The sequence below is a fragment of the Serinus canaria genome, chromosome 20, assembly GCF_022539315.1.
Source record: "Serinus canaria isolate serCan28SL12 chromosome 20, serCan2020, whole genome shotgun sequence".
Classification (NCBI taxonomy): domain Eukaryota; kingdom Metazoa; phylum Chordata; class Aves; order Passeriformes; family Fringillidae; genus Serinus; species Serinus canaria.
Window position 1 is genome coordinate 8,063,203 of NC_066333.1, and position 25,010 is coordinate 8,088,212.

The 25,010-nt window shown below is 45.5% G+C and overlaps 1 protein-coding gene across 1 annotated transcript; it reads right to left on the reverse strand.

The window, feature by feature from the left end:
* Positions 1-11,972: 11,972 nt before the first annotated feature.
* Positions 11,973-24,996, reverse strand: ARFRP1 (ADP ribosylation factor related protein 1). The gene is made up of 8 exons (XM_009093066.4): positions 24,830-24,996; positions 23,735-23,834; positions 23,265-23,352; positions 22,706-22,788; positions 22,068-22,149; positions 21,836-21,906; positions 14,361-14,461; positions 11,973-12,915 (listed from the first exon to the last, which is right to left on the reverse strand). The coding sequence occupies exons 2-8, from the start codon at positions 23,825-23,827 to the stop codon at positions 12,828-12,830; spliced, it is 606 nt and encodes a 201-aa protein (XP_009091314.1). The 5' UTR covers positions 23,828-23,834; positions 24,830-24,996; the 3' UTR covers positions 11,973-12,827.
* Between the last annotated feature and the right edge of the window lie 14 nt (positions 24,997-25,010).

The following is a 25,010-nucleotide window of genomic DNA, read 5'->3' on the forward strand; positions in this document are numbered from 1 at the left end:
AGTGGCATCATGCTATAGCAGCTGTGTCACTGCTGACGGGATGGGATGGGATGGGATGGGATGGGATGGGATGGGATGGGATGGGATGGGATGGGATGGGATGGGATGGGATGGGATGGGATGGGATGGGATGGGATGGGATGGGATGGGATGGGATGGGATAGAATATGTGAGCAGCAGAAACCCCTTGCCAGCTGCTGGGGCAGCTCCTGGGAGCTCACCAGGTGTTGGACACAGATTTTCCAGCCCTCAGCAAGTGTCAATATTTTATCAAAAGAAAAACCTGCATCCAGGGTCATTATTTCTGGGGAAGAACATGGTTCCCATTATAGAAAAATGTTTGGCTTTATTTTAACCTGTATAAGTTTGGGCTTGTTGGGGTTTTAGTCATTTTACAGTATTTCCCATGGAGGATTTGCTTGCGATTTTTGTCATGCTTTTGTTTGAGAAGAGAGTTTGCTGCTGAGGCGCAGAAAGGGGGAAGATGCCCCAAACTCACTGGTACAGCTCATTTGAAATTTATTTCTTAACTAACTGTTTTTATACCATGTGTGAAAGATGTTTTCTATAGAAAGAAACCAAAGAAGTTATTTTATTGTACACCTCTCTGTCACCCTAGTCCTTTCCTAATCTCACTTGGAGGTGGTGCTGGAAGACCCAGACCATCATATCTGACCCTGCTTACCCTTGTCTGTTTTTCCCACATGTTGGCATCTCTGCTCATGGCAGGGCATTGGAACAAGATGATCCTGAAGATCCCTTCCAACCCAAACCATTCTGGGATTCTGTGATCACACAGCCCCAGCCAACCCCTGCGCCCTGAGCCTCGGTGAGGCTGTGTGCCAGCGGGATGCAGACAGTGTGCACTGGGATTTGTGGCCAGGGTGACATTCATGTCTCTTGGGTCAGCCCAACTGTGTCCTCCTGAGCCCCAGCTCTGTCCCCAAACCTGGCTGTGTGCTCAGTGAGCTGGGCTTGGAACAGTTCTGCTGACTGCAGGAGTTTTTGTTTAAACAGATGTTGCTTAGGGAAGTCAACAAGACTGATCCCCTCTGGCATTTTCCAGTCTGTAGCAATGATGACGCAGAGCTACATTTTACGCTGTGAATGAGTTTGACTTTTTATAGCTCTTTTTTAGTGGAGCAGATGCCAGGAATAATTTGTGGTTCAGAAGATGGTATTTTCCCCCAGCTTGGAGCTGTTTAAAGCTCTCTAAAGTGAGTGCAACCTGAAAGTGCCCCCACACTTCCTCTGTGCAAGGAAGCTCCAGGGGGAAGAAGGGAATTTTACCCTCCCCTCACTGCCCACAGACACATGCCAGGCTCTTCTTGCTGCAGTGACAAGTTAATCCATGGCAGTCTGGATGACAGGGGGTGATCTCAAGGGGCAGTGTTTGCTTCTTCACTGCTCCAGAGTTTGGGAGTCCCTGGATGTCTGCTCACACCTGCCTGGCACCACAGGCTTCAACTGGGATCCCAGACTTGCAATGTCTCACCCCAGTTTTGGGCTCTGAGGATGAAGCAGCTCAGTGACCCTGGCATTGTCCTGGGTCAGTTCAGCCAGGGAAGAAGAGAAGCAAACGGCTGAAAAGCAGCTGAGGGGAGCACTCTCCCCTCTGCATTGAGCCTGGGCTGACCCTGGGAATCCCCTCAGTCCTGGCAATATCCTTTAAACTTCATCAAGCCCGGCCTTGAAATCCTGCTAAGGAGCTTCACAGGGGACCAGAACTCCCCTTTCCAGTGCTCAGTTTTTACCATGTCTGATCTCTGCCCTCCCAAGCTGCTTTATCCCAGTGGGATGCAGCTCAGTCTCTGAGAATTGCTTTCTCCAAGTCCCTTGGCAGGAGCCAAGTGCCCCTGCAGGGTCTGAGAGCAACTGGGGCAGGACACGAGGAGGGTTTCCATGAGAGCATGGGGAGAACTGAAGCTCAGCTGCAGCACTTTGCTCCAAGGCAGACTGCAAGGCAGGACAGCCAGTGCTGATGGGTTGAAGGCTGGAGCAGCCGGAGCCTCTTGCATTGGCTGCAGCTCCTTGAAGGATTGCCATCCTGCTGCATTGCAGTTATCCTGACTCAGCACAAAGCATTTGGAGTCCTTGCTCTGAAGGGGAACAGGAATGGAGAGCTGTTAGTGCAGGAACTGCCTCTCACACTGAATGAGGGTCTACCATGGCCAACCCTCCTTAGGGCACCATGTCTGGCACCCTCGTGCCTTGGCAGGTTGCAGTGGGGACCACAGAGCTCAGCTCAGTGAAGTAGGAGAGGGAGTTTAAATAACAAGATGGCCCAGCCTGTGTGAGAGAGCTCTGCACTCACTGCCAGGCTTCCAATGCCACCAGCCACTGCAGCACTGAGGAGCTGGCAGGGGATGATGCCCTGTGCCACCAGCAGCTCCCCAGCTTGGTGCCACGAGCCTGACTTGCTCTGCCAGGGTATCTCCTGAACACCCACGCATTGTTATCATGTTCTGTTCAGGGGATTTGGAACCTCTCCTCCCGGTTTCCCTCATTGCCAAGTTAGCTGGAATTTCTGCACAGGGAATTTTCTTCTCACGTGGGCTCGTAGGCAGGGTGACTGAGGAAGATCTTTCTGATAAATGTTAACCTTTATAAGCGTGGCCAAACACCCTGGCACGTGAGTCTTGCTGGGCTTCCAGGAACTGGGCTTTGCTGGAAAAGCCAGGATGGGCAGCACACAGAGAGCCCTCTCAAACCACCTGTGGCTTCATCACAAGATATTTCACCTTTTTAGATAATTAACATTAAGAGGATGAAAATCCCTTTTGGTTTCCCCTGAAGTTTCCAAAGCCCAGAGAGAGAAGAGGAAGAGTTGGCAGCATGAGCTTTTTCCTGATGGTTTAAAAGACTTTCCTCATAAACTGTGGCAGAGGAGAGCACATAGTAACATCTAAAAGTAGATGCAGTGCTATCCCAGGATGACTCAGATATTTGGTACTCAGAAGATAATTTTCCAAATGCTACAAGCACTACATAAAAAGCCAAGCCCACACTGCTCTCAATATCAGGCTTCCCCCTGGCGATAAATGCTTAAACCCAGATAAAATCCCACAAAACCACTGGTTGGTTTAAAGTGCTGAGGTGGGTTAGGTCAGTGCCATGGGCTCCTTGACCACCTGTTACCACAGCCAGGTGTGGCAGTGACTCAGGCTGGTGGTGGTGATGCCTCAAACCCTGGAGCACTGGCAGCAGGAGCTGACATGCTCCCAACCTGCTCGGTGCAGGAGCAGTTGGGACACGTCTCTCCTCAGCCCAGGAGAGCACTGCAGGTTCTGGCCCACTTGCAAAGCTTGTAATGGAGTCAGGGAATTACTAATGTGAATGGAAGGAGTCAGAGGGAGTTTTTCTAGTGAGGTCATACACAGCTGGCTCCAAGGGTGGAGAGCCAGGATTGACAGAGGAAACAAAGCGGGGGAATTTCTGAGGTGTGCAGAGAGCTGTGAGGGGATGAAACCAGGGCAAATGAACAATTCATCTTGTTGAAACAGCCTGCAGCCCTCTTGCCTGAGGCTGCCACCTTTTCATGCACAAGGCAGGTAAATTCAATCTTCTGCCTGCAGATTTTGCCAGCCTCCCGTGCTGCTCAGCAGCTGACAATGGGCTGAGCCCTCCAGGCTCTGTGGGAGAGGACTCAGAGAGTGTTAATGGACACCAAACTTGTTTCCATTCTCCCATCACTATTCCAGAGGTGCCGATTTTATCTTATTTTGAAGCACACTTCTATTTTCCTCTTGATGGTAACATTTTCCTTTCTGGCTGTAAATCTGTGTGATGTGTCCATGCTGTCCCTGCTGGGACACATCCCTCACAGCAGTCACCCAACAGTGGGACCAAATTTCCTGGTGTCAGGGCCAGGAGGGGAGCCTGAGGAAGTCAATCCTATCCTAGAGCAGGAGCAGAGAGGGCTAAGATATGCAGGGCAGCCCAGCCTGTGGGGCAGAGAATGGGGATGTCAGGACATCTTTTCTCACAGGGTCTCACCTGATCCCTACCCTCATTTCTACCCCTCCTCAATTTATAATTTTTATTTCTTTCTGTGTTCAAGGAGCTTCCTAAGAGTGGGAAGTCTCCAAAAGCAAGCAAGAGAAGGCAGAGCAGGTGACCTGTCCCAGATGGGGCCAGGGAACTGAGGGGTGAGGACCAGGGAGCCCCATGACGTTGGTGTCACTTTGGCCAGATGAGGAGATGGGTCAGGTGCTCTTGGGCTGAGTAGGGCTCATACCATGGATCTGCATCCATAGCTGGGTGAAATTCTGCCTGCTGAGCACATACCATGTATTTTTTAATGGAAAGAGAATTTTTGCCTCACACTGAGCAAAACTAGAATCTGACTGATAAATCCTTCCAAGGAAAACCTCCATGAAAAACATTGATAAAAGGAAACAGTTTGGTTTGTCAATATAGTCCTATTAAAGAAGCTCAAACACATTTTGGTGGCCTGATGACCCTAGAAGTGTTGCTGGAGGGTCACCAGTTTGGAGCCATGTCTGGCCTCGGGGTGTAGGACAGGCTGGGGGGTCACTCCCCACCCTCACCTCACTATCCAGCTGCCTGTGTTGGTCCCCAAAGGGCCTTTTTGTCCGCCTTGTAAAATGGCAGAGTTGGAACTCTGGTTAAGTCCATATTTATGATCCTCTCCCTGACCCAGGATCCAGTCCCTGACTCAGGATCCTGCCTCTGATTCATGATCCAGCCCCTGATTCAGGATCTGTTCCCAGACTCAGGATCCAGTCCCTGACTCTGCTGGTGGTGAAAAAAATCTTGTGAAACCCAAGGTTATGGCACCAAACTCCTCTGGGACAGCTGGAAACCAGCAGTGGAAATGGGAACCATGGAAATTGTGGCCTGGGAGGGTGGGGAGGGTGATCCTGGGGTGAAAATTCAGTAGCTGCCTGTTTTTAGGAGGAGAGTGTGAATGGGAGATGGTCTGGAGTCTTCTGAAGAGAAAGTTGAAATGTCCTAGGCAGGTGACATCAATGCTGGTAAAGCAGCCCCTGGGTGGGGGTTTATATGTAATTAATAGGTTTAAAATAGATCTAAAAACAGATTGAAGATGAACAGCTGACATTGTGGGCTTCACAAACCTGCGATCGAGTCCAACTCAAATAGAAGTTACTGTTCAGACCTAACCTAACAGTCCCTTCCAGCTCAAACTGTTCTGTGATTCTGTGAAATGGGATGATCTTCCCAGGTTCCACATTCCAAAGGTGTTGGGATGTCTTTGGAGTAATCACCTTCCAAAAACTCAGATTACTGCCACCTGCTGCTGACTAAGCTGGGAACAGATGACAATACCTTCTATCACCATCTCCCTGAGCAAATTCAATTATTCATACAATAATACAATACTGTTTGTACAATCTGTAGTGCTGAATCAACCATTTAAAAGGCAGCTAAAGAAGTACTAACATGAGATTGTCTTTTTAAACAGAAACTTGGACTTGGTTTCTTGTGGTAGTTACAGAGCCCAGTGGTAGTACAGAGGTAGGTACACAGCACAGTGCTGGAGTATTCACTTCTTCCTAGAGTTTAATTCCAAGCAAGTGTTGGGATACCACTTGCCCTTCATAGGACAGTTTGGTTTTGTCCTGGGAGGTTTAAAGGGTCACTTACAGGGGCAGCATTGGCCTTTGCTCTCTGGTGACCAGTGACAAGACCTGAGGGAATGGCTGGAGCTGTGTCAAGGGAGGTTTAGGCTGGATTTTAGGAAAAGATCTTTCTCCCAGAGGGTGGTTGGAACTGGCTCCCTAGAGCAGTGCTCACAGTCCAAAGCCTGAACCAGAGCTCAAAGACCATTTGGACAATGCTCTCAGGCACATGGTGGGATTTTGGTATGTCCTGTGTGGGGCCGGGAGTTGGACTCGAACTTTGTGGGTCCCTCCCAACTCAGGATGCTCTGTGATTCTATTTGGTCAGACATTGTTTGGTTCCCCTGACCTTGCTCACAAGGTACTTGGGCTCTAGTGATCAGTTCTGGGCACTGCCTCCTCTTAGCTCAATAAAATTTGAATATATTAGTAAAGGTGCCCTTTAACTTTATAGTTTTCTCAGTAACAAAGCCATGGCTACAACTACAATATCCATGCACAACACGCCCCCTGTTTAGAACCATGAACCTTTGACATGTTATTGTCTGAGTCAACAGGAGTCTTCCCTCAGCAACTCTTTGTTTACTTGAAAAACAATTATAATTACACAATGTTTATGGAAAAAGGGCAGAAAACCCGCTGTGTCTCAGTACTAAGCAGTACTGGGGATCCCAGACCTCACAGTGCCATGTGGGTGTGGGGAGAACTGAGGTCTCTGTTGTGGTGTCCTTTTGTCACTGCTCACCCAAGCATCACCCTGGGCCACCCAGTGCCCCAGGATCCTGTGCTTGGTCTGAAGATGAAGGAGCTCCAGCAGCATGGTAACTTAGCTGTAACATGGGAGTGGAGCTGGGAGACTTGATCATTTTCCTATGGAAACACAAGGAATGACAACTTCCCAGCTATTGCTGTGAGGACACGAGCTCGGCAAGGATGTGTGTTGGGTGGTCAGTGCTGCTGAGCCTCAGGCATGTGGATTTCAGGGTGGTTTTGAGAGGGAAGTGTAAGGCTTGGGTGTAAGTGTAAGATTGGCTTTGGGGACTTGATCCAGTGTGCTTGCTCAGCTTTGGTCAAATCACACAGATTCCTTACTGCTGATTTCTATTCCTCTCTCTCTCCACTTCCTTCTGTGATACTGCAGCTTGGCAGGTGATTTATTGAACTTCTTTTGATCTTCCCAGAAGCTGAGAGCCCTTTAGCTGGGAAACTTGGGAGATAAGAATAGGAGTGTACATTTCCCACTTCACGACTCTGAACCTGAAAGGAAAAATCAGCTCTGAGAACATCAACCCCAAGTTCTCGTTTCACACAGTTTCACGTGTTGTGTAGGAACAGCCTTGCCTGTGATTCAGCACCTCTTGTCTGCAGAGATCCCCTGCCCTTTGACACACCACATGTACTCACAGGGTACTTACCAGTCTTTCACAGCTTGTGGTTGGGCTATCCCATGATCCTGCCTCTTCTCAAGGCATGGAAATGAGCTGTCAAAATTCCCACCATGTTGAGGATGTGGATACAGCCCTGGGAAAGCTTAATCCTTGACCTGTGGGATTGGTTGGTTTGGGTTTTTGTCCTTTCCAGGAGGCTACAGCTGCCTTTGCCCCCACTGCTGCCTCTGCAGGGCAAAGCCCTACTGGGGGTCACTACTGGGGGTTTCATGTGCAACTGCCAATATCTCGATTAAAAATCAGTCTTGTTTTTGTCAGAGGAGCAAAATCTTTCATCAGGGCAGGATACACCTCAGTATGCCCCAGGTCCTCTTGTTCCCCTGGCAGAAGAGCCCATCTAAAAGCCCTTGGTCACAAAACCCAGCAAAAGCTCAGCACAGAGTTGCACCCAATGATCCCCGTTGGCTGCTCCCAACTCAGGATATTTAATGATTCTCTGAAACACTGAGTCGCCCATACATTCCTCTGCCTGTTACTGTTACAGGCAGCGAGGAGGTGCTGTGCCTAACACCAGCTTCTGGGAACAGCAAATTACTTATTCCTCCTTATGACTGCCTTATAGAATGTTTTTATTCTTTGTGGAAGTCTGACTCAAGAAGGCAAAAATTCTAATAAAAATCTCTAATGAAATAGTATCAGGTTCTCTGACTTCTGAGAACTGGCAGAGGAGTTCCTGGCTATGAACTGAACTGCAATGTAACAGAAACAACTCCAGAGGTTCCTGTTTCAGGAAAACACTTAAGAATACACCTAATTTCAGTGAATCTAATTTGCCCTCTGAGAAGTGTTTCTGGTATGTGCTGAATACAAGATGGCTTAAGGCTGCATGGGTCAGAGGCTTGCGTTAGTTCCTCCAAAGGTTTAGCATGAAATGTGTTCAGCTGAAGGATATATTCTGCAAATGATGAAGAATCATAGAATCCTAGAATTCCAGCTTGGGAGTGACCTCAAGGATCATCTAGTCCAACCTTTCTTGGCAAAAAGATAGCCTAGACAAGCTGGGCCAAGCACAAAAAGAAGTTACTAGTAATGAATTAGCAGTGCTGGTGAGAATACTAAATATTGGTGCAGAAGGGTTTTGTTTCAAGAAAAGGATCCTGTGTGTTCTGAAGTCAATGTATCCACTGCCTCATCTTCACAGCTACCTTGGGTAACACGTGGGAAAGGTGGGACTGCACAGACAGCCTCAAGAGAGATGAGAGCAATGTGATAATCAAGAAGACTCTCATAACAACACAGGAATTTTGAAACTTCATTTGGCATCAGCAGTGTTAAGGAAGAAGTGCAACCAAGAAGGAATGAAGAGATTCCTGCCCCCTGATTTTGTGTTTAAAAAAAATGTCAGGCAGAATTCCAGCACTGTGTAGTTAACTACCAATGCTCCTCCTCTCCTTGCTTCCAGTTGATGAGCATCTCACTTATAAAAAACCTTTAGGTAATTTTTTCCCCCAGTGCTAGTGCATACTGTGCTATCCATTTATTCTGCACCTGATGTGTGTCATTTTCCATGAGGTCTGATTCTTTTTAGTACTAGCTTGTTGCTTTACCAGGAATTTTAGGCATCACTCCCTTCTGATGTAATGGGTGAAGGCTTGTGATCGGAAGTTATTTGTGCAGATGAAGTAATTTGAGAGCAGACACTGCTGAGAGCTGGGACTAGATCATCATGAAGGCAGTTTGGGAATAAAAAAAGCTTGAGTGTGTGTAAAGAAATTAATGGAAAGCCCCCAGGAGTTGTCATGGAAGCTGGTTTTACCAGAGGAGCAGAGAAACAAGTCCCTTAGGGATTGCAGAAGCATAAAGAACAAAACTCAAGGGTAAAGTAGCAGGAAATGCCCAAGGTCAAGTAAACAATAAGGTGTTATCCACCAGGAATGTTTCACATGGGATTTCCAGGCGGTATAAAATTCCAGTGTAAAAAGCACCTGTTCCAATTTTTTAGCATCCATTTTAAGAACTCAGAAGAGGGGAAAGGCTCTTGGCACCTCACCACTCCCCCTTATCTCTCAGGAGAGAAATCTGAGGCAAGTTTGAGTAGAAAACTGTGCCAGGAGGGAATTGTGAGAGGTCACCCAGCATGGAACCTGTCTGCATGGCAGGGGAAATTCAGCCTGTCTTCATTAATTGTTCAAATTGGTTTTGGGAAATCTACAGACAAATACTCAGGAGTCTGAAAACAGCCCTAAAGGTGAAGGCAAACTGAGCCTGTGGTGCTGCTTTGGACAAAAGCTGAGGAGCAGCAGCAGAGCTGGACATGGAGGCAGGATTCACTGTCCTTAATGTATGGACACTGCTGGTTGTGTGCCAGGAATTACCAACCACATTAATCAGATTTTTTGATTTAAAGGGATATTTGTCAAGTGCAGTGACAGCACCACTCAGTCTTTATAAGTTCTCTCCTTGACACCATTTGCCAGGAGAGAGATCCCAGGACAGTGTTAAAAACACAGCGAAATACCAGATCAATTCAGAACCCTCCAAAAGTACTTTAAGGCAGGTTTCTAGCTGAGCCTTACATTTCTAGACCTGTACTACCAGGTCAGAGTTAGTTAATCAAGAACAATTCTGGAAATCATGACTAATCTAACAATCTCATGTACAGCTAAAACATCACTGCTGAAGACACTTGTCAAGATTGTGATCTGTATTCCATCAGCAGATCCTTTCCCTAAACAAACTGCTAGATTTGCTGGCTGTGTCAGCAGTACACAAGCAGGATGATAAGGAAGAAGAGACTAAAAATAGCTCAGTTAGCAATAAAACCATCCTACAGCACTGGATTCTAAGTCCACTTCATGATGATGGCTTGATTTCAGTTTGTCAGAGTAGGAAGGATGGCCAGGGGCACAGACCCTAAAGAGCCTCTGGTTGCTCCACTTTCTGAGACAGATGTTAGCAGCTAGGGACGGGACTAAGATGCTGGACTTACTCTGAAGCTGGGTCTGATTTGTCTTGGCATTTTCCATGGTTCTGTGGAACAGAATGTTGTGGGAAGTGGGATGAGCTGTGACCTCGGCACGTCTGTAATGCAGACCCTCAATGCACACGTCACCGCGGGATGGGACTGGGTCAGATCAGCTAAAAGTGCTGTAAGGCAGCTCCTCTGCATCCTTCCACAGATCCAAATGAAGATGGAATTGCCAGCACACAGACAGCACTGAGACTCAAAGAAATGCTTTAGAAGTGGTTTTTCAGCTCTTGTCTCCTGCTGCTACCAGTTATTGAATCCTAGCATAGGAAATTCCAGATGGGTGAGAGAATTCCAAACGGGTGAGAGAAATGTAATCATCTGCTCAAATAAGGCAAGTGGGGTTCCCTGCTGAAGTTACTGAACTCTTACCTTTATCTCATGGACAGCATGCCAAAGGGAACAGGGATTGCAAAGTGCAGGTGATCCATCTGTATCCCCTTGGGAAGATAAACCAGCTCTTTAGGCAATTTCATTGCTGTGAACAGGCATGGGCAAAACAAGTCCAATGCAAATGTCTCAAAAATCTGGAGAACTGACTAAATTTGTACTTTGAATTCAGAAACATTCTTGCTTTAAGGTCTGGTAGAGGGGTCACTTGAAACAAAAAAAGCATTTCAAATAAGTCTGTGCTTCCTGTAAGTATAAAATGTGAAAAATCACTACATTTCCGATCAAAATATAAAAAATTGTCCCATCTGCTGGGATACTGCTGTGGAAGGTCACTTTGAATTAGAATGAACTTTACACTGGTGGTTTCAGAGAAATCCTCCCTGTTTTGCTGGGGCCAGAGCACACTCATACATACCTATCCCAGCTTGGGCATGTCTCTGAGAAAACGACTCTCCCACACCTGAGAATTTGGAATTCTGAGGTCAAAACATGGGCTTTAAGACACCCTGCTGATAGGCACCACAAAGCAGTCTTTGTCTAGAAACTGTTTTGTCCTTTCTGGTTTCCCAGGGAAAAAAAGAGAGCAAGAGATCTGAAAACAGTATGTGGAAATCTTGGAAAATCCCTTGTGTCCCAAGAAATAGACATTTCAAGCTACTTGACTAAAGTGTTTTGATTCTTAGCAAGGTACTTTTGTTCATTAGTTACTGTTTTACATCTTCAGTTTCATTGTCAGCACCAACTCTCCCAACCAAAGCAGCCAGGGCCACAAAGCCACCTTGAAAACACCAGACTTTCCAAGTGTTTTAAAAGAGCCCAGTGAGAGAGATGCCCCTGATAATCAAAGGCCATTGGTTCTCCAAAACTTTAGTACTCTTTAAAATCTCAGCTCTGCATCACATGCAGCACCCAACAAAAACCCAACACCCACTTCCTACAGTGGGTGAGTGATTTCCAAGGGATCCTTCACATTCATAGAACACACAAGAAAAATGACTGGCTCGCTAGGTCTGAAGGAGCCTTACTTCTCCTGCTGAGGAGCAAAGATTCTGCTCTTCAATTTGCAATTTTTTCTGCTGACTTCATGAACTTAATGACACAGCCCAGCTGCCTTTGTGCTTTGATCCAAATGTGAGCAAATAAATGATGTTCTCTCTCAAAAAACTTCTATGAGTTCCATGCAGGAAATTCAGCAGAAAGTTCTTTGACAGATGCCAACTAAGAGACTTTAAACAAATACTACAGACTGGCTCAAGTACAGCTTGAATGATGGCCCCTTCATCATGTCAGCAAACAGCACAGAACATTCACCAGTGCCAGGAATAAATAAAACAGCAGAGGAGCAACACCCACTGCCAAACCACCATGAAATTCACATAAAAACTCATATTCAGGGAAAACACAATGATATATCAGCAGATCTAGCTGCGTAGGTGATGTAAGCACTGAGCACTGTTTGTCTTTTGAGTGCTGCCTTGCTGTTTTTTCCTACAATTCAAAAAAACCCCCTTAAGGGCTAAGTAGTGCCATTCCCAAATACCACTGTTTCAGCCAGGGAAGTTCAAATAAGTAGGAAGCTTTATTGCATACTGATTTTTTCCTGCCTAGAGGTTGTTTTCACCTTAGAAAGATCACAGGGAGGGCCTTGATTCACTCCAGTTACAGAAGATCTCAATTACTCTTAGGATTAAAGAGAATGCACATAGAGACTGGCAGTCAGAGCAAGGCAGTGCTTCTGGAATCGGTGTCCTGGTAGGAATATACATTTCAACCAGCACAGCTGGATTTGATGAGGTCTTTTCCAGCATTAACAATTCCATAATCCAATGACCACTGTGCAGTTGCTGATTTCCACATCTGCTTTTACCACAGGTCAAAGTTATGAACCAACACCCCGAGTGAAAATCAAGTTCTAATCAATGCTGTCTCTCCCCACTACACAAACAGCAGCATAACAGGGCCACTAACACCCTGCAGGAACATGGGGCTGGAGCCGCAAGGATCTTGGCAGTTAGCAGGAACAGCCATTCCCCTGGCTGTTCCTCCCCTTCAACATTCACCTATGCATTTCCTTCAGGAGTTCCTTCATGTCACCAGCCTCTAGCCTGTTAGACTCACAAGTCAGGAATCACAAAGTAAGATTGCAGAAAAATTAAGTCTTTTGCATTGGCAACAATGTGTAGGTTGCTACATAGGATGCTCAGAGGCCAATGACAATACTTAGTGTAAGAGATTCCCACCCCCCACCCAGTTGGAATCCTTGGCTCAAGTTTTTTTTAGACACAGAAAGAGAATATTTGTCTCCAAACTTAGGAAAGAATCAGGTGTAATAGGAATCCAGTGGATCACCTTCTTTAAAGGGAACACAGAAGTGTGTGGAAAGAGATTGTCCATTGCTTGGCTGGCTCGCAGCTCTTACGTGATGTCCTTCTTCCTTGGGGGGCGGTGGATGTTCCTCACCACACACTTCACCATCCACTCAATCCCTTCATTCACCCCTTTGCTAAGGAAGGCAAGCAAACAAGGTTTTAAAATAAAGCAACAACAAGAAGCAACCAAGAACAGAAACATAGATCATATAAGCCCTAACTGAGCCCTTACATGAGGGAGGGAGGGGGTCTACAGTTATTTGCTGGTATTTCTGTGTTATTTCTCACGTAGGCAAACAACAGGGATCTGATTTCTTTTAGCTTAGCAATATATACCTCCATCCTTTATTTTTCTGGTGTCTGTGCAAGTCTACACCCAACTTAGTCACCAACTCTGTGGAAATCTTGGGATGAACAAGCATCAAACCCACCTGACAGTTGGTTTGAGGTCATTTTGCCACAAACCTCACACTAGTTGTACAAGATCTTGCAATCTTGGTTCCAGCTTTGTGTAATCATCTGTGCTGGGACTGCCAAGCAAGTCAACACCTTGCTGGTCTGTACAGCTCCCCAGCCATGACTTCCATGAGTTATTGTTTTAGTGCAAGCTCAAACTGGAATTTTGAAAGGAAATTCCACAGAGATCAAAACTAGAAATGTTTGTGCAAATAGGGTTATTATCTAATACATCTCTTCCAGTCAGTGCTTGAACTCTGTTCTTGTGGTCATTCACCTGCTTAACAGCATGTGATTTGTAGCAATGCAGACAACAAATTTTTTTCACGGTTCAAGAAGTTTTGTTATCTTTTGCAGTAGCTTGTATGATAACACAGAAAAAAATTCAAAGCTCTAGATTCAGCCCAGGCAGTAATTCAGCCAGAAGCGTTTCCACCACCAGGAATAAAACATTTGACTTATGCCAAGTAGCACTTTTCACTTAAAGAACTGAAAGTACAAATAAGAAATGTACTGCAAGACTCGATGCGCAACAATGATGCCGAGACCTCAGGAATGCAGTGGGTTGGTCAAGGCACGCAGCCCTGAAAGCCCAAATTAGGGTCTGTTTTAGTCATCAAATCTTAAACCACAGGCATCCCCATGTAAGAGGACTCCTGGAAACTGTGATATCACCCCATCATGAAGCTCATCTGCATGCCAAAGAATATGCAAGCAGAAACATAATTATGGCACCAGCAGTGATGCACCACCCATTTCTCTGGCAGAGGCATCAACAGTGACATTTTCAACTGACTTCTAACCTGAAAACCAGGAGCTGCAGCAAACCAACATCTGCAAGGATTATTGTGTAAGGAGAAGGGATGATACAGGACAACAAATATGCCTCCAAGTCCCACTGCTCTCAGCCAGGAATACATTTCCACTGTGTTTTACAGGCAGGATTTACAGATGAAGTTACTGAGCTGGTGCAAGTCCAAGGATCTTGAACAAGTGTCTGTCAGTGTTGGAAGGAAACAGAGCTCCTTCTCAAGGCTTAATAACTCGTGTAGTGCTGCTCTGTGTGTGACACCCCACAGCTACTCAGTCAACCAATTCTCAGTCTACCCCTTCTCATACTCACCCAGTAAGGGCTGAGCAGGCTTGTGTCAGGCAGTCTCTCTTCCCAATTTTGTTAATGCAGTCACTAAATGCTGTCTTGATGTCGGGTATTGACAGACAAGTCTGCAAAGGGAACCAAAGTAGAGCTTGTTTGTGCTACAAGACATGGTGACCTTCTTCCACAATGAATCCTACCATGACTGCAATCTTGTATCAGTCAGGATGGCAGTGCTATCAGGTTAAACCCACTCACCCACCAACCAAAATGTCCAAAATGTCATGGTTTGAGCCTGGCGCAATGCCAGTGCCCCAACGAGATCACCTCCTTCCCTGGCACCCACTGTGAGATGTGATCAGAGACAGAGCAGAGCAGGCTCCAACTTGAGGTTTAAAGGAAAAAAAACTTTATTAACCTAAAACTACAAAGAAAAACACTAAGGAAAACACACAAAACACATAGAACCCAAGATGAAAACCTTCCAAATTTCTTCCACCTCCCCCCACCTAGATTTCCAATTCCATTACCACCAAATCCACCCTTTAGATAATCAGTTCTCAATTTCTCGAGAAGAGAGAAGTCTCTCTTGCGCCACATCCCTTCCATGTCCAGTGCTCTCACCACTGCACATGGATCAGAGCTGCTTCTAGGGTTTTTCTTTTTAAGGATACTTTGTCCAGTTCCAAAGGGAGCACAGTCCTTCTCCTTTTGGGACACTTGTCCCCCCCAAATTTCACCCCCTGGGGCCGAGGGGTCTCTTGAACAGAGATCATCTCCTTCTTCTCTTCTTCGAAGCGGAGGGCACCACCACCCCCCTCCTCACCCGTCGTCTCTGTTCACTCCTCCACATCACTGCACTCTCCTGGCTCTGAGCCATCACCTCCCCCTAGAACGCAGTCTCTGTGTCACAGAAACACCCGTGGCTCTGCCGTGGCTACACAAGAGAAGTCCAGCCCAAAGCCACTCCATCATCTCCTCCCACCTAGAATTCTTTTCAACATCTCCTCAATCTCAACATCTTCTCAATCTCATCAACTTCAGGAAGACTCAGCTTTTGCAAGGTTCCCATCTTCCTCATAGGGGTTAAAAGTCCCAGACTCTGCCGGTTTGCTTCATCAACTCCCACGCCTGGCTGCCCTGCTGGGCACCCCCCCCTTCTCCTTCACGCCGGGCCACTATCACCGGCACCGGCTCTGTCTCTCTCTCCCTCTCTCCGGGGTGGGAATGGAGGATGGCTGCCCGAAGCCCTTGCAATGTTCTCCTCCACCCTTGGGCCCAGGCCTGGCCTACCTCTCCCTCCGGCCACATGGCTCCCCTCCCCCCCTGCCCAGCCAGATCTGGGCAGGGGGGTCTGCTCACTCTCAAGCGGGACTCCAAGAGGAAGTTCCCCTGGCAGATCACAGCTTTTAACCCCTGTGTTCTCAGAGGCGTATCCTGCCCTCAGTGGACAAACCAGGTGCCAATATTAAATCTGAACACCGATTGGCTTGCCCACACCATCACAAAAAACTTCATTTCCTTTCAAACCACGACAACAGTAAATTCACCTCTTTACATTCCAAAGAAACGAGCATATTCTTTTTTCAACAAAGAGAATGCTGTTTGCTGACAGTACACACAGTGCCTCACCTCCCTGATTCTTAATCTGTACAGCCCTAAGCAAACAGTCCTGAAAATGAGCACAACCAGCATCCTCTAACAATATCCCTTCCAAGCTGCTCAACAGCTTATATTTACAGGACACTACAAGAGCTTTAATATTTACAAAGCCTTTTGAAACAGTGTCCCTGCCACAAGCCCAGCTGACTCTTTGCCAGCATCCTGGGCACTCTCACAAAATAAGCTGTGATTTTTCCTCAGTTCTCAGCACATTCCTTGGCATTACAGGCATGTCCCACCAGCACTTCTCTGTTTGCACTCAGAGAAAATGCTGGCAGCACGGAATGCAGCACATTTTCTGATGCCTGATGTCACTGTGCTCTTGAACCCCAGCAGGTCCAGAACTTCTGTGAATCTGCCAGGAGGCTGCTGGGAACAACACCACAAATCATAACTCCCCAGTAAGTCAGTGATTACCTTCCCCACACAAATCACAATGGCACCACAAAAATCTTAAAGCTACAACAAAAGCAAACCTGCCCAACTAAAATCTGGACTGGCACTTTCCTGAGCACTCAGTGTTCATTTTTCCCTCAGAAGTCTTGGACAAGCCATTTAAGCACTTCAGCTGGCCCCAAGCCCACCTTCCCTCCTCTCAACAAAGACCTTCTGGACCTCCAACAAATCTCAAGTATGTGTTTGGAACCTTCAGTCAGGCCCACATACGTGTTTTGGACAAATATTTACACAAATGCCAAACTGGACCCTTTGTGAGTCCTGAGGATTGGCCAAATGAACATAAACTCTGAGAGAACAGAAATATGAAAATTATTACCAGCCATCCACTTGCAAAACACTGATTCTAGAGATATAAAATACAGGAAATTTTTGTGGACAACAGAAGTAGATTTCATTGCTTATACGTAGGAAGGGATCGTAAGAAATGGCTTGCAAGGAGTTTAACAACACCCAATTCTCCCAGTGCCCTTGGTTCCATTAACTGTGCAACTTTTGATGACTGTACTTTCTTATGACCTCAGCTGCATTTTAAACTTGCCCTTTCAATCAGTGACCTGGAAACTGTATCCAAAAACATTACTGACATCATTCTGCAGAACCCTCAACAATTTAGATCAGGATTTCTGACAAGAGAAAAATGTGCAGTTCATACAGATGAGCTGTCAGCCACAGGATACACTGTTAATTAAAAAAAATTAACCACCAACAATTACTAACTTGAAAGGGAGTCAGACTGGGCTTGTGAGCTGCAATTCAAACCAGTAGGTCTGCAAGATGGGCAAGAGATTACAATCAACCATTCTCTACTGATTTGTAAAAGCCTGGTATGGTGTCCACTGCCCAGTAAGAAAGGCAGGTCCAAATGCTTCCTGGTTTAACCAAAGCCCTGGACAAGTCAATTACCCAACAATGGGGAAGGAGAAGCATGTCAGGAATTTGAGCTGTTTTTCACATCTTTGTTTTTTTCACTCAATGAGACTTAGCAGCTGAAATTGAGCAAATGTTTCTTGAAATAAACTTGAAGCTTCTCGTAGTTTAGTATCATTGTATAATCATATACTTTTGAGTGAATCCTTTTCTTCTTCTTCTTGAGTCTAACCTTTCCTTCTCCTTTTCTGTATGATGATACATTTTAAAATATTTTAAAATAAAACAGAGAAAGTGTTCACGATACAAAGTAGCAACAGAGAGCACAGTGGCGATGTCCTTGGTTCCTCAACTTCTACTTGCACAGGTAGCAAAGCAATCAGGTAATGAACTTCCCAACACCACTAGCAGACACCTGAACACACCCAGCAGCACAGAGAACTCACATCCTTCACCCTGCCCATCCTTGAAGCCTTTAAGTTCACTCTTCCCAGTGCAGCTAACAATTACAGCCTTTTTTATCTCCCACTATAAACCACTGTTACACCTTCCCCTTCCCACCTTCTGGTAGAGCTGTGACCTGCCCCACCTTCCACAGAGCTGCCCAGCCATGGCTTTCTAAGGAAATCTGCATCAGAAAGAGTTTTGCTTCTGAGGAGACTTTGCACCACTCACATTGTCAGAGCAGGATGCCACTGCATCACCAATCCTGTTTTGAGGAACATCATTTTCCCCTTGGGATGAAGTAGAGCAGCACAGCAGACAGGTAACACCAAACTATCAATGCCTTGTTTTAGTGTTCCAGGGAAAGCCATGAACTGGAATCTCATGTGACAGCAGGGGCTGACTGTCTGCCACTTCAGCAAGGGGCATCTGAGCTTCTCATACTCAGGGGAAAATGTGAAAATGTCAGCTGTGGCTTCCAAGTTCCCCTTCTCCCCAGCCACATTACAAAATATTTGTTTACAGATGTGCTTTGTTTCTCAGCTGCAAACCCATAAGCCAAAGGCAAAGAAGGGAAGCTGGATCTGTAATCACATCAAGAGTGCTCCATTACAATACCACAATCCACAGTGACCTTTCAGGAATGATGGTATCTCTCAGGCAGTTCACAGGAACCCCACACACAACACATGACGAACCAGATTTCCATCTCAGCTTCCCCAGAATAACACATGTAAAACAGCTTTTGATGAAGGCTCCTCCAGCCATAATTTAGCCAGGACTAAACCAAATTCCTCCTATGAAGGGTTCATTACCCAAAGTAAGACTCAGCAATGGCACACCTAAAAGTCTATCAAGCAGCAAGGCAAGTTTTAGCCAAAAAAAGGTGGCATTGCAGAGCCTTTGCCCATTTCCCAAATCCACTGGAGCAAAGACAATGTTGCTGCCTGCTCTCCTCTCAGGATAAATCCAGAAGCATGCATAAAATCTCAAGTAGAGGCTCTTCAGTCATCTCAAGGGTAACAACCATCAGAATGGAACTAGAAGAGAAGCAAGAGCGAGGTGGATTGCCTAAATAAAATACTATTTCACATAACAGTCTGATTCACCTGACCTATGGTCTGGGACTACCTTTTTAAATTAGAGTTTGTTCTAAATTGGGACTGGTCTGGGACCACCTTTTTACGAGTTCATTTTAAATTAGAATTTAAGCTTCTTTCAATTTAAAGAAGAAATAGTATAGCCTCAATTGAAATCATCTTATTGAAATGAAAACTAATTTTACAGGGAAGCTGCGGGAGGTCTTCAGTTGGAAACTAGAATGACTTTCATGCAGAAGGTTTGTTTTCTAACAGCTGTGTGGAAATGAGTACTCTGCTACTCACCATGACTCCTCACATTTTTCAGAGGCATGAGGAGGCTTTTCAACATTCTGGAGATTTCAAATTAAATTTTCAAAATTTACCATTAGATGAGGATGGCAAAACTTCCTCCCAGACATGGGTCATCATACAGCACCCAGTAATTTTGAGACTGTTAAATTTCAGATGCTGTTTTTGACAGGTCATGCTTTTCCAGTATTTTGAATAGTGTGGCATAATGAGCCATTCTATCCTCAAATTGCAACAGTTCATTGTAAAGCATAGGATATAAAGCATACCTTGTGTAAACCTTTCAACAGCTGCATTCACATCAAAACAGCAATTATCAATTCTGATATTGCTGTTTCTTCTGCAATAAGCCATATTTTCAAAAGTGCCATTCTGAGTTGAAAGGGAGTTCACAGAAATTAGCAGATATTACATCATTAATTTCTTCTACAATGCAATAGTTCCTTTAAAAACCTAAACAATTTCCTTCCTTCAAAATTATTTTAAATTATTTATAAAATAATCCAGTTTTGAAGCCCCTGCTGAACACAGAGCATTCTCCTGATACCATAAAATATCCCATTCAGTACTGTGAGAATTAAAAGTGGTGTTTTGCAGTCAATGCCCATATTTTATCTCCTGGAATGACCAAATACCACTCATGCTTGGCAGTGCTGACAGGACACAATGTACCCTGGGATTCACAGCAGAATTCTTAACACTTCATGCAATTTCAGGTTGCATCAGCACTTTTGTTATCTTGATAACAGAATGTACACTTAAAAAACAAACTATGTCAGATGTACTATTTCTGATGTATTGGACCACAAGCCTTCTGCTGGCCTCTATCATCATCAAGAACTACCCTTCATCTCCAAATACCAGCAAGGTTAAAATACCATTTATCCTCCCTTATCATGGTTCAGGACAGAGGGACGCTGGTGAGAATTTCCTAGTTTTATGTCTGGAGATACAGAGCAGAATAATTTCTATCAATGTTAATTATCAGTTTTATTCCAGAGATCTTCCATTCTGCTAAATCAGAAGAAGAGAAAAAGGCTACTAAGTTTTCTCAATTTTGTTTAAGTGAACCTCAGTAATTACTGAAAAATAAGCTATAATTCCCTTAGTGATTTGTTAAGAGCATTGATGTCTCTTTGCTGGCTCCATATCCAAGATCACTGTGTAGGAGTGGACCTCTAAACATCCAATGCAGGTATTTCTTACAAACAGGCAAACCTCCAGTGGCTTTCGCTTTGCTCATCTCTTGTTGTAGCTCTACAACTGCATGGAGGCACTAAGTCTGTGAGCTGGTCTTGGACCCTCCAGAGGGAGCAAGAAGCCAGATTTTCTTTTGAAAGGCTGTTCCAAATATCTCTTTCTAGCAATTAAAGAAGCCAAATTGTTCAATTATTTGTCTTTAGTCTGGTTAGAGTGTCAGAAGAGCCAGTATCTACAGCCTGTAAGAAACTTTGTATATGCAACCAAGAGAGAAACTGGAACAAATTTCCAAATCACTGCTTGGATCTTATCCTCAACAGGTCAAGGCAAGAGTGCAGGCTGTTCCCTGCAGAAAAGCTGTGGGGTTGTACAGACATATGAGAGTCAATATTCTGTTTTCCACAGAAAAAAGACAGAACATTTCCCCACATTTCAGAGACCACAGCAAAGCCAGGATCATAAATCAGGAGTTCAGTCCTGATCTCATGTTTTTACATGGAACTACATTTCTCTTATTTCTAAGACTAATCTAGATAAATTAGATGATCCAAAAACCAATCTGTGCTGTACTCATGAAACCCTGCTTTAGAGCCAAGTGATTTCTATGGAAGCCTCACGTGTTTCCACAAGTGCAATCGCTCAGACAAGTGTAAAGTGAAGAGGAGGAACCTCAGAAGTATTTGCATCCTTTGGAACAGAGACTGATCCCAGCCCCAAGGCCGGGTGCTCCGAATCCTACTGCAAGCCTCTTGCTCCATCTACAGACCATTCACTGGAGCTGCAGTCCTGGAATTCTAGGTACAATTCCTAGGAGGAAAACATGAAAACCACCACGACCACCTTGGGCACTCTCTTCTTTTTTTTCCATGCTGGGGGGAAGTAAGGATGACCCAGGATGTGTCACCTAAACACTGCACCACCCACGAACTGCCAAACCCAAACCAAGAGCTTTACAGCTCTGAATACAATGGAAAGAATTCAAATTATCAGAAAAGAGCATTCCTTGCCATTCACTGCTGTCACTGATGGAATGCTCTACAACAAACAAGTGTTTTATAGAACAGATCTTATCCAGTTATGGGGAAAGGATGATTTGCTTCATATACATCTGTTGTGCTATTCCTGGGTTTTCGAAGAGCAGCATAAACAAAGGGCACTAAACATTTTTTTTCTGAATAAACAGGAAAAAACAGCATCAGTATAGCCAGTCACAGTACAAGGAACACCCACCATAGCTATGCAGTTTGTTCTGTTTACATAAAGGCTCCAAAACTATGTGCCTGTAGGAAACTCATTCATGGCACTGAAAAAGGGCTGGAAGATAAAGGAAAAAATTACAACTAAATTCAAAGCAATTATTTCCAGTGGTGGGAAAGTACCATAGGATCAGCTCAGGACTGTGGAACAAATTCAACATGAATGGAGTGTTCACCTTTCCAAGGCTTATTTGCTAATTTATGTAAATCCTCCATATTTTACCTCTACATCCTGCTTGTTGGCCAACACCAGAATGGGAACCCCTTCCAGAGCTTCACTGGTAATCATCTTCTCTACAAAGGACAGAAACAAAACCACGTTTAGCCAGTTCTGGAAGTTGTACAAATGCCTGGCACAGATTCTCTGGACAGAGAGATGAAGCCAGAAGCTCCCTCTTGCATTACAGTTTTGTTTGATACAACCTTCCAGGACAATTTGTTCACACTGTACTTACCAAAAGCTCTTTTGGACTCAGAGAGCCTCTCCTCATCAGTGGAGTCAATAACATAGATCACCCCATGAGATTCAGCATAGTACTGGAAGGAGAACACAGATATTGGTGTCAATCCACTAGGATCACTTGCTCCTCTTCCTGACTTGATTTTGGTACAGTTTTGGTACATGTGGAGGAGATCAATCAGTTAGAGGCAGCTGTATCCACAGTGTGCCTGGACAGAGTGATCTGGGTTAGTAATTGCTATCTGCAACCAATAATGCAAATATTAAGCACAGAAATAGTGGAATCTCTGAAAAAATCTTAATGCTAAATACTGAGGTTATCAATAAGCCTGTGTGATTACCAAGTGATTGTAGTGGCTCAGTTCTAAAATAAATCCCAGAATCACAGGATGGTTTGTGTTGGAAAGGGCCAACCACTTCATTCCAACCCCCTGCCAGGAGCAGGGACACCTCCCATTAGATCAGGCTGATCAGAGCTCCATCCACCCTGGCTTTGAACATTTCCAGGGATGGGGCAGCCACAGCTTCTCTGGGCAAAAAAATCAAACATTGATTCAAACAAACATCAAGTACTTATAAATAAATAAATAAAAGTATTTATCAAACAAAACAAAACAAAACCACATCTCTAACCTTGTCCCAAAGTGACTGCAGCTCCTCCTGCCCACCAAGGTCCCAGAACATGAGCCGAGTTTTGCCAACATCAATAGTTCCAACTAGAAGGAAGGAAGGAAGAAATTGCAATCCAATGGAAACTACAGGTGCTGTAAAGCACAGACAGCTGAACACCCCACTGAAAAATCTGGGGTAGGACAGGCTTGTAGGGGAACAAATCCCAGGCAGCAGCTGCTTGCAACAACACAGCAAAACCTGCACAGAGTGATCACAAATATAGAGCAGTATTGGTGCAAATAACTCCAGAATTGGGCCAGAGAATGAACTCCAGGGAAATACAGTTTGAGGATAGTACTGAAATAGGATACCTGGAGTTTTAATACTTCAAGAGTTTCTCCTCCTAAAACAAGAAAGTCTTATTTTATTCTCTACAAAAAGACCTGGACAGCTGGGAGATACAATCTCTGCACCCAGGCACTATTCTGCCCTTCTGAATTCTTAAACAATTCAAACACAAAACAGCTATCTGTGTCTATCTGTGCTAGAAAGCTGAAAAAATCCATGAGAATTTACTTACTGTTTAAGCCTACAGTGGTTGTGATTTTGGACAAACTCATCCCTTTGTAGTTCTTGTTAAATCGGGTTTTAGTTTGTTCAAGGAAGGTCTGAAAAAGAATAATACAAAGTATTTACTGTCAAACATTTTACTGGCTGGGGTAATCCTACCCCAAACTAGTCTTTTCATTTCTGCACAATCCTGCTAGAGCAGACACTGCCCTACTTAATTTTGGACAAAGCACTCTTCTTGCTCCCCACTTTAGCAAGGAAAGAAGGGATCACGTGTGATTATGGGATTACTAAAGCTCAGCCACATCCCTGAAAGCTTGTACTAAATTTAAGTAATGAGGAAAAGTTGATTGCTTGGTGCGACATCACTAAAGTAACTCAGGACACAGCTGAAAAAAGATTGACCCTTGTTGGAAGATTTAACCTGGAGGATGTTTAGGATTGTGTGTGCCCCTCCACAGGGTGATAAACAGCACTTACAGTTTTACCAGCATTGTCCAAACCCAGGATCAGGACACAGTACTCATCCCTCTGGAACATGTATTTATAGAGCCCTGACAGCAGTGTATACATCCTGCTCCTGCAACAAATGCCAGGAAATCAATTAGCAAACAGCTCATTCCCAAAAGCCTCTCACGCCACAACGCCAAACAAATAAATGATGCTATTCTTTTATCAGTAAATCTCATATTAGGCAATCCCAGGAAAAAAATCACAGATCTAAGAGAGATAATGAAAATAGCTCAAGATCAAATTTAGGGTTTAAAGGGGAACTTAGAAAGGACTTGAACACCTCTTGCAGTAAATGTAAGACCCAAAGAATATGAAGAAAACTTCATACAAATACAGAGAACAGGAATTTTGAGCAAGAACCTACAGAAGCTCACACCTGGATGTGCACACACAGGCCCAGCAGCTCTGCTGGGATGCAGGAAGCACTGGCACCAAGTGCTGCAGCTGACTCACATGCCATTGCAACAACCCTTCTGTTCAAACACAGATAAAGGGAACCCCAAGGCAGAGCCTTTGAGAGGCAGCTGCCTCTAAGCAAGTGCGTGGTTAAACAACCACTTTGAAGTCAAACACCATTACCTAAAGGGAAATAAGTGCTCCAAAGCAGGAATCGGATCGGGGGGCTCACGGTGAGGGATGACAGGGCACCTAAGGGCCAGGGGCTTCAATCCCACAGGTACCGAGGCCACCCCTCGCCCCCAGCTGAGAGCGGGGAGCTCCTGCCGAACCCCGGGACAGCAGCCACCGGCACGGGGGAACCCCGGTCCGCTCCCCTTCGGGACAGCGTCTGATCCCGGGCGCGCCCGACCCCCGGCCTGCTCCTCCCCAGCCCGGAAGATCCTCTCTAAACCGGCAGATCCCTCCAGCTCCACAAGATCCGGGAGATCCGGCCCTTTCCTGCCCTGCCACGGCCAGTGACGGCCGAAGGGGAACAGCGACCCTACCGCCATTTCCCCCTAATGGCCCCGCGCCACGTCCCGGGCCAGCGGCAGGTCCCGGCCCAAACTCCCGAGGGCAGCAGGCGAGGAAAAGATCCCGAGCCCGAGGCCCGCGTCCCCTCACCTGGCCTTGGCGCCGGTGTCAGCGTCGGAGCCCGAGTCGCCTCTCACGACTCCCCAGCGCCACCAGCCACCGCCATTCCGCGCCCCCGGCTTCTGGGAAATGTAGTCCTGTCGCCCCTGCGATGGCAGTGCGAAGGGAACCTATGGACTACAACTCCCGGAATGCCAAGCGCCGCCGGCCT

Coding starts and splice junctions, on each gene's coding strand:
- ARFRP1 (XM_009093066.4), bottom strand. CDS start 23,827: ATGTATACACTGCTGTCAGGGCTCTATAAATACATGTTCCAGAGGGAT. Junction 23,353..23,734: donor TGGACAATGCTGGTAAAACT/GTAAGTGCTGTT, acceptor ATTCTTTTTCAG/ACCTTCCTTGAACAAACTAA. Junction 12,916..14,360: donor GCCTGCTCAGCCCTTACTGG/GTGAGTATGAGA, acceptor TGCCTTCCTTAG/CAAAGGGGTGAATGAAGGGA.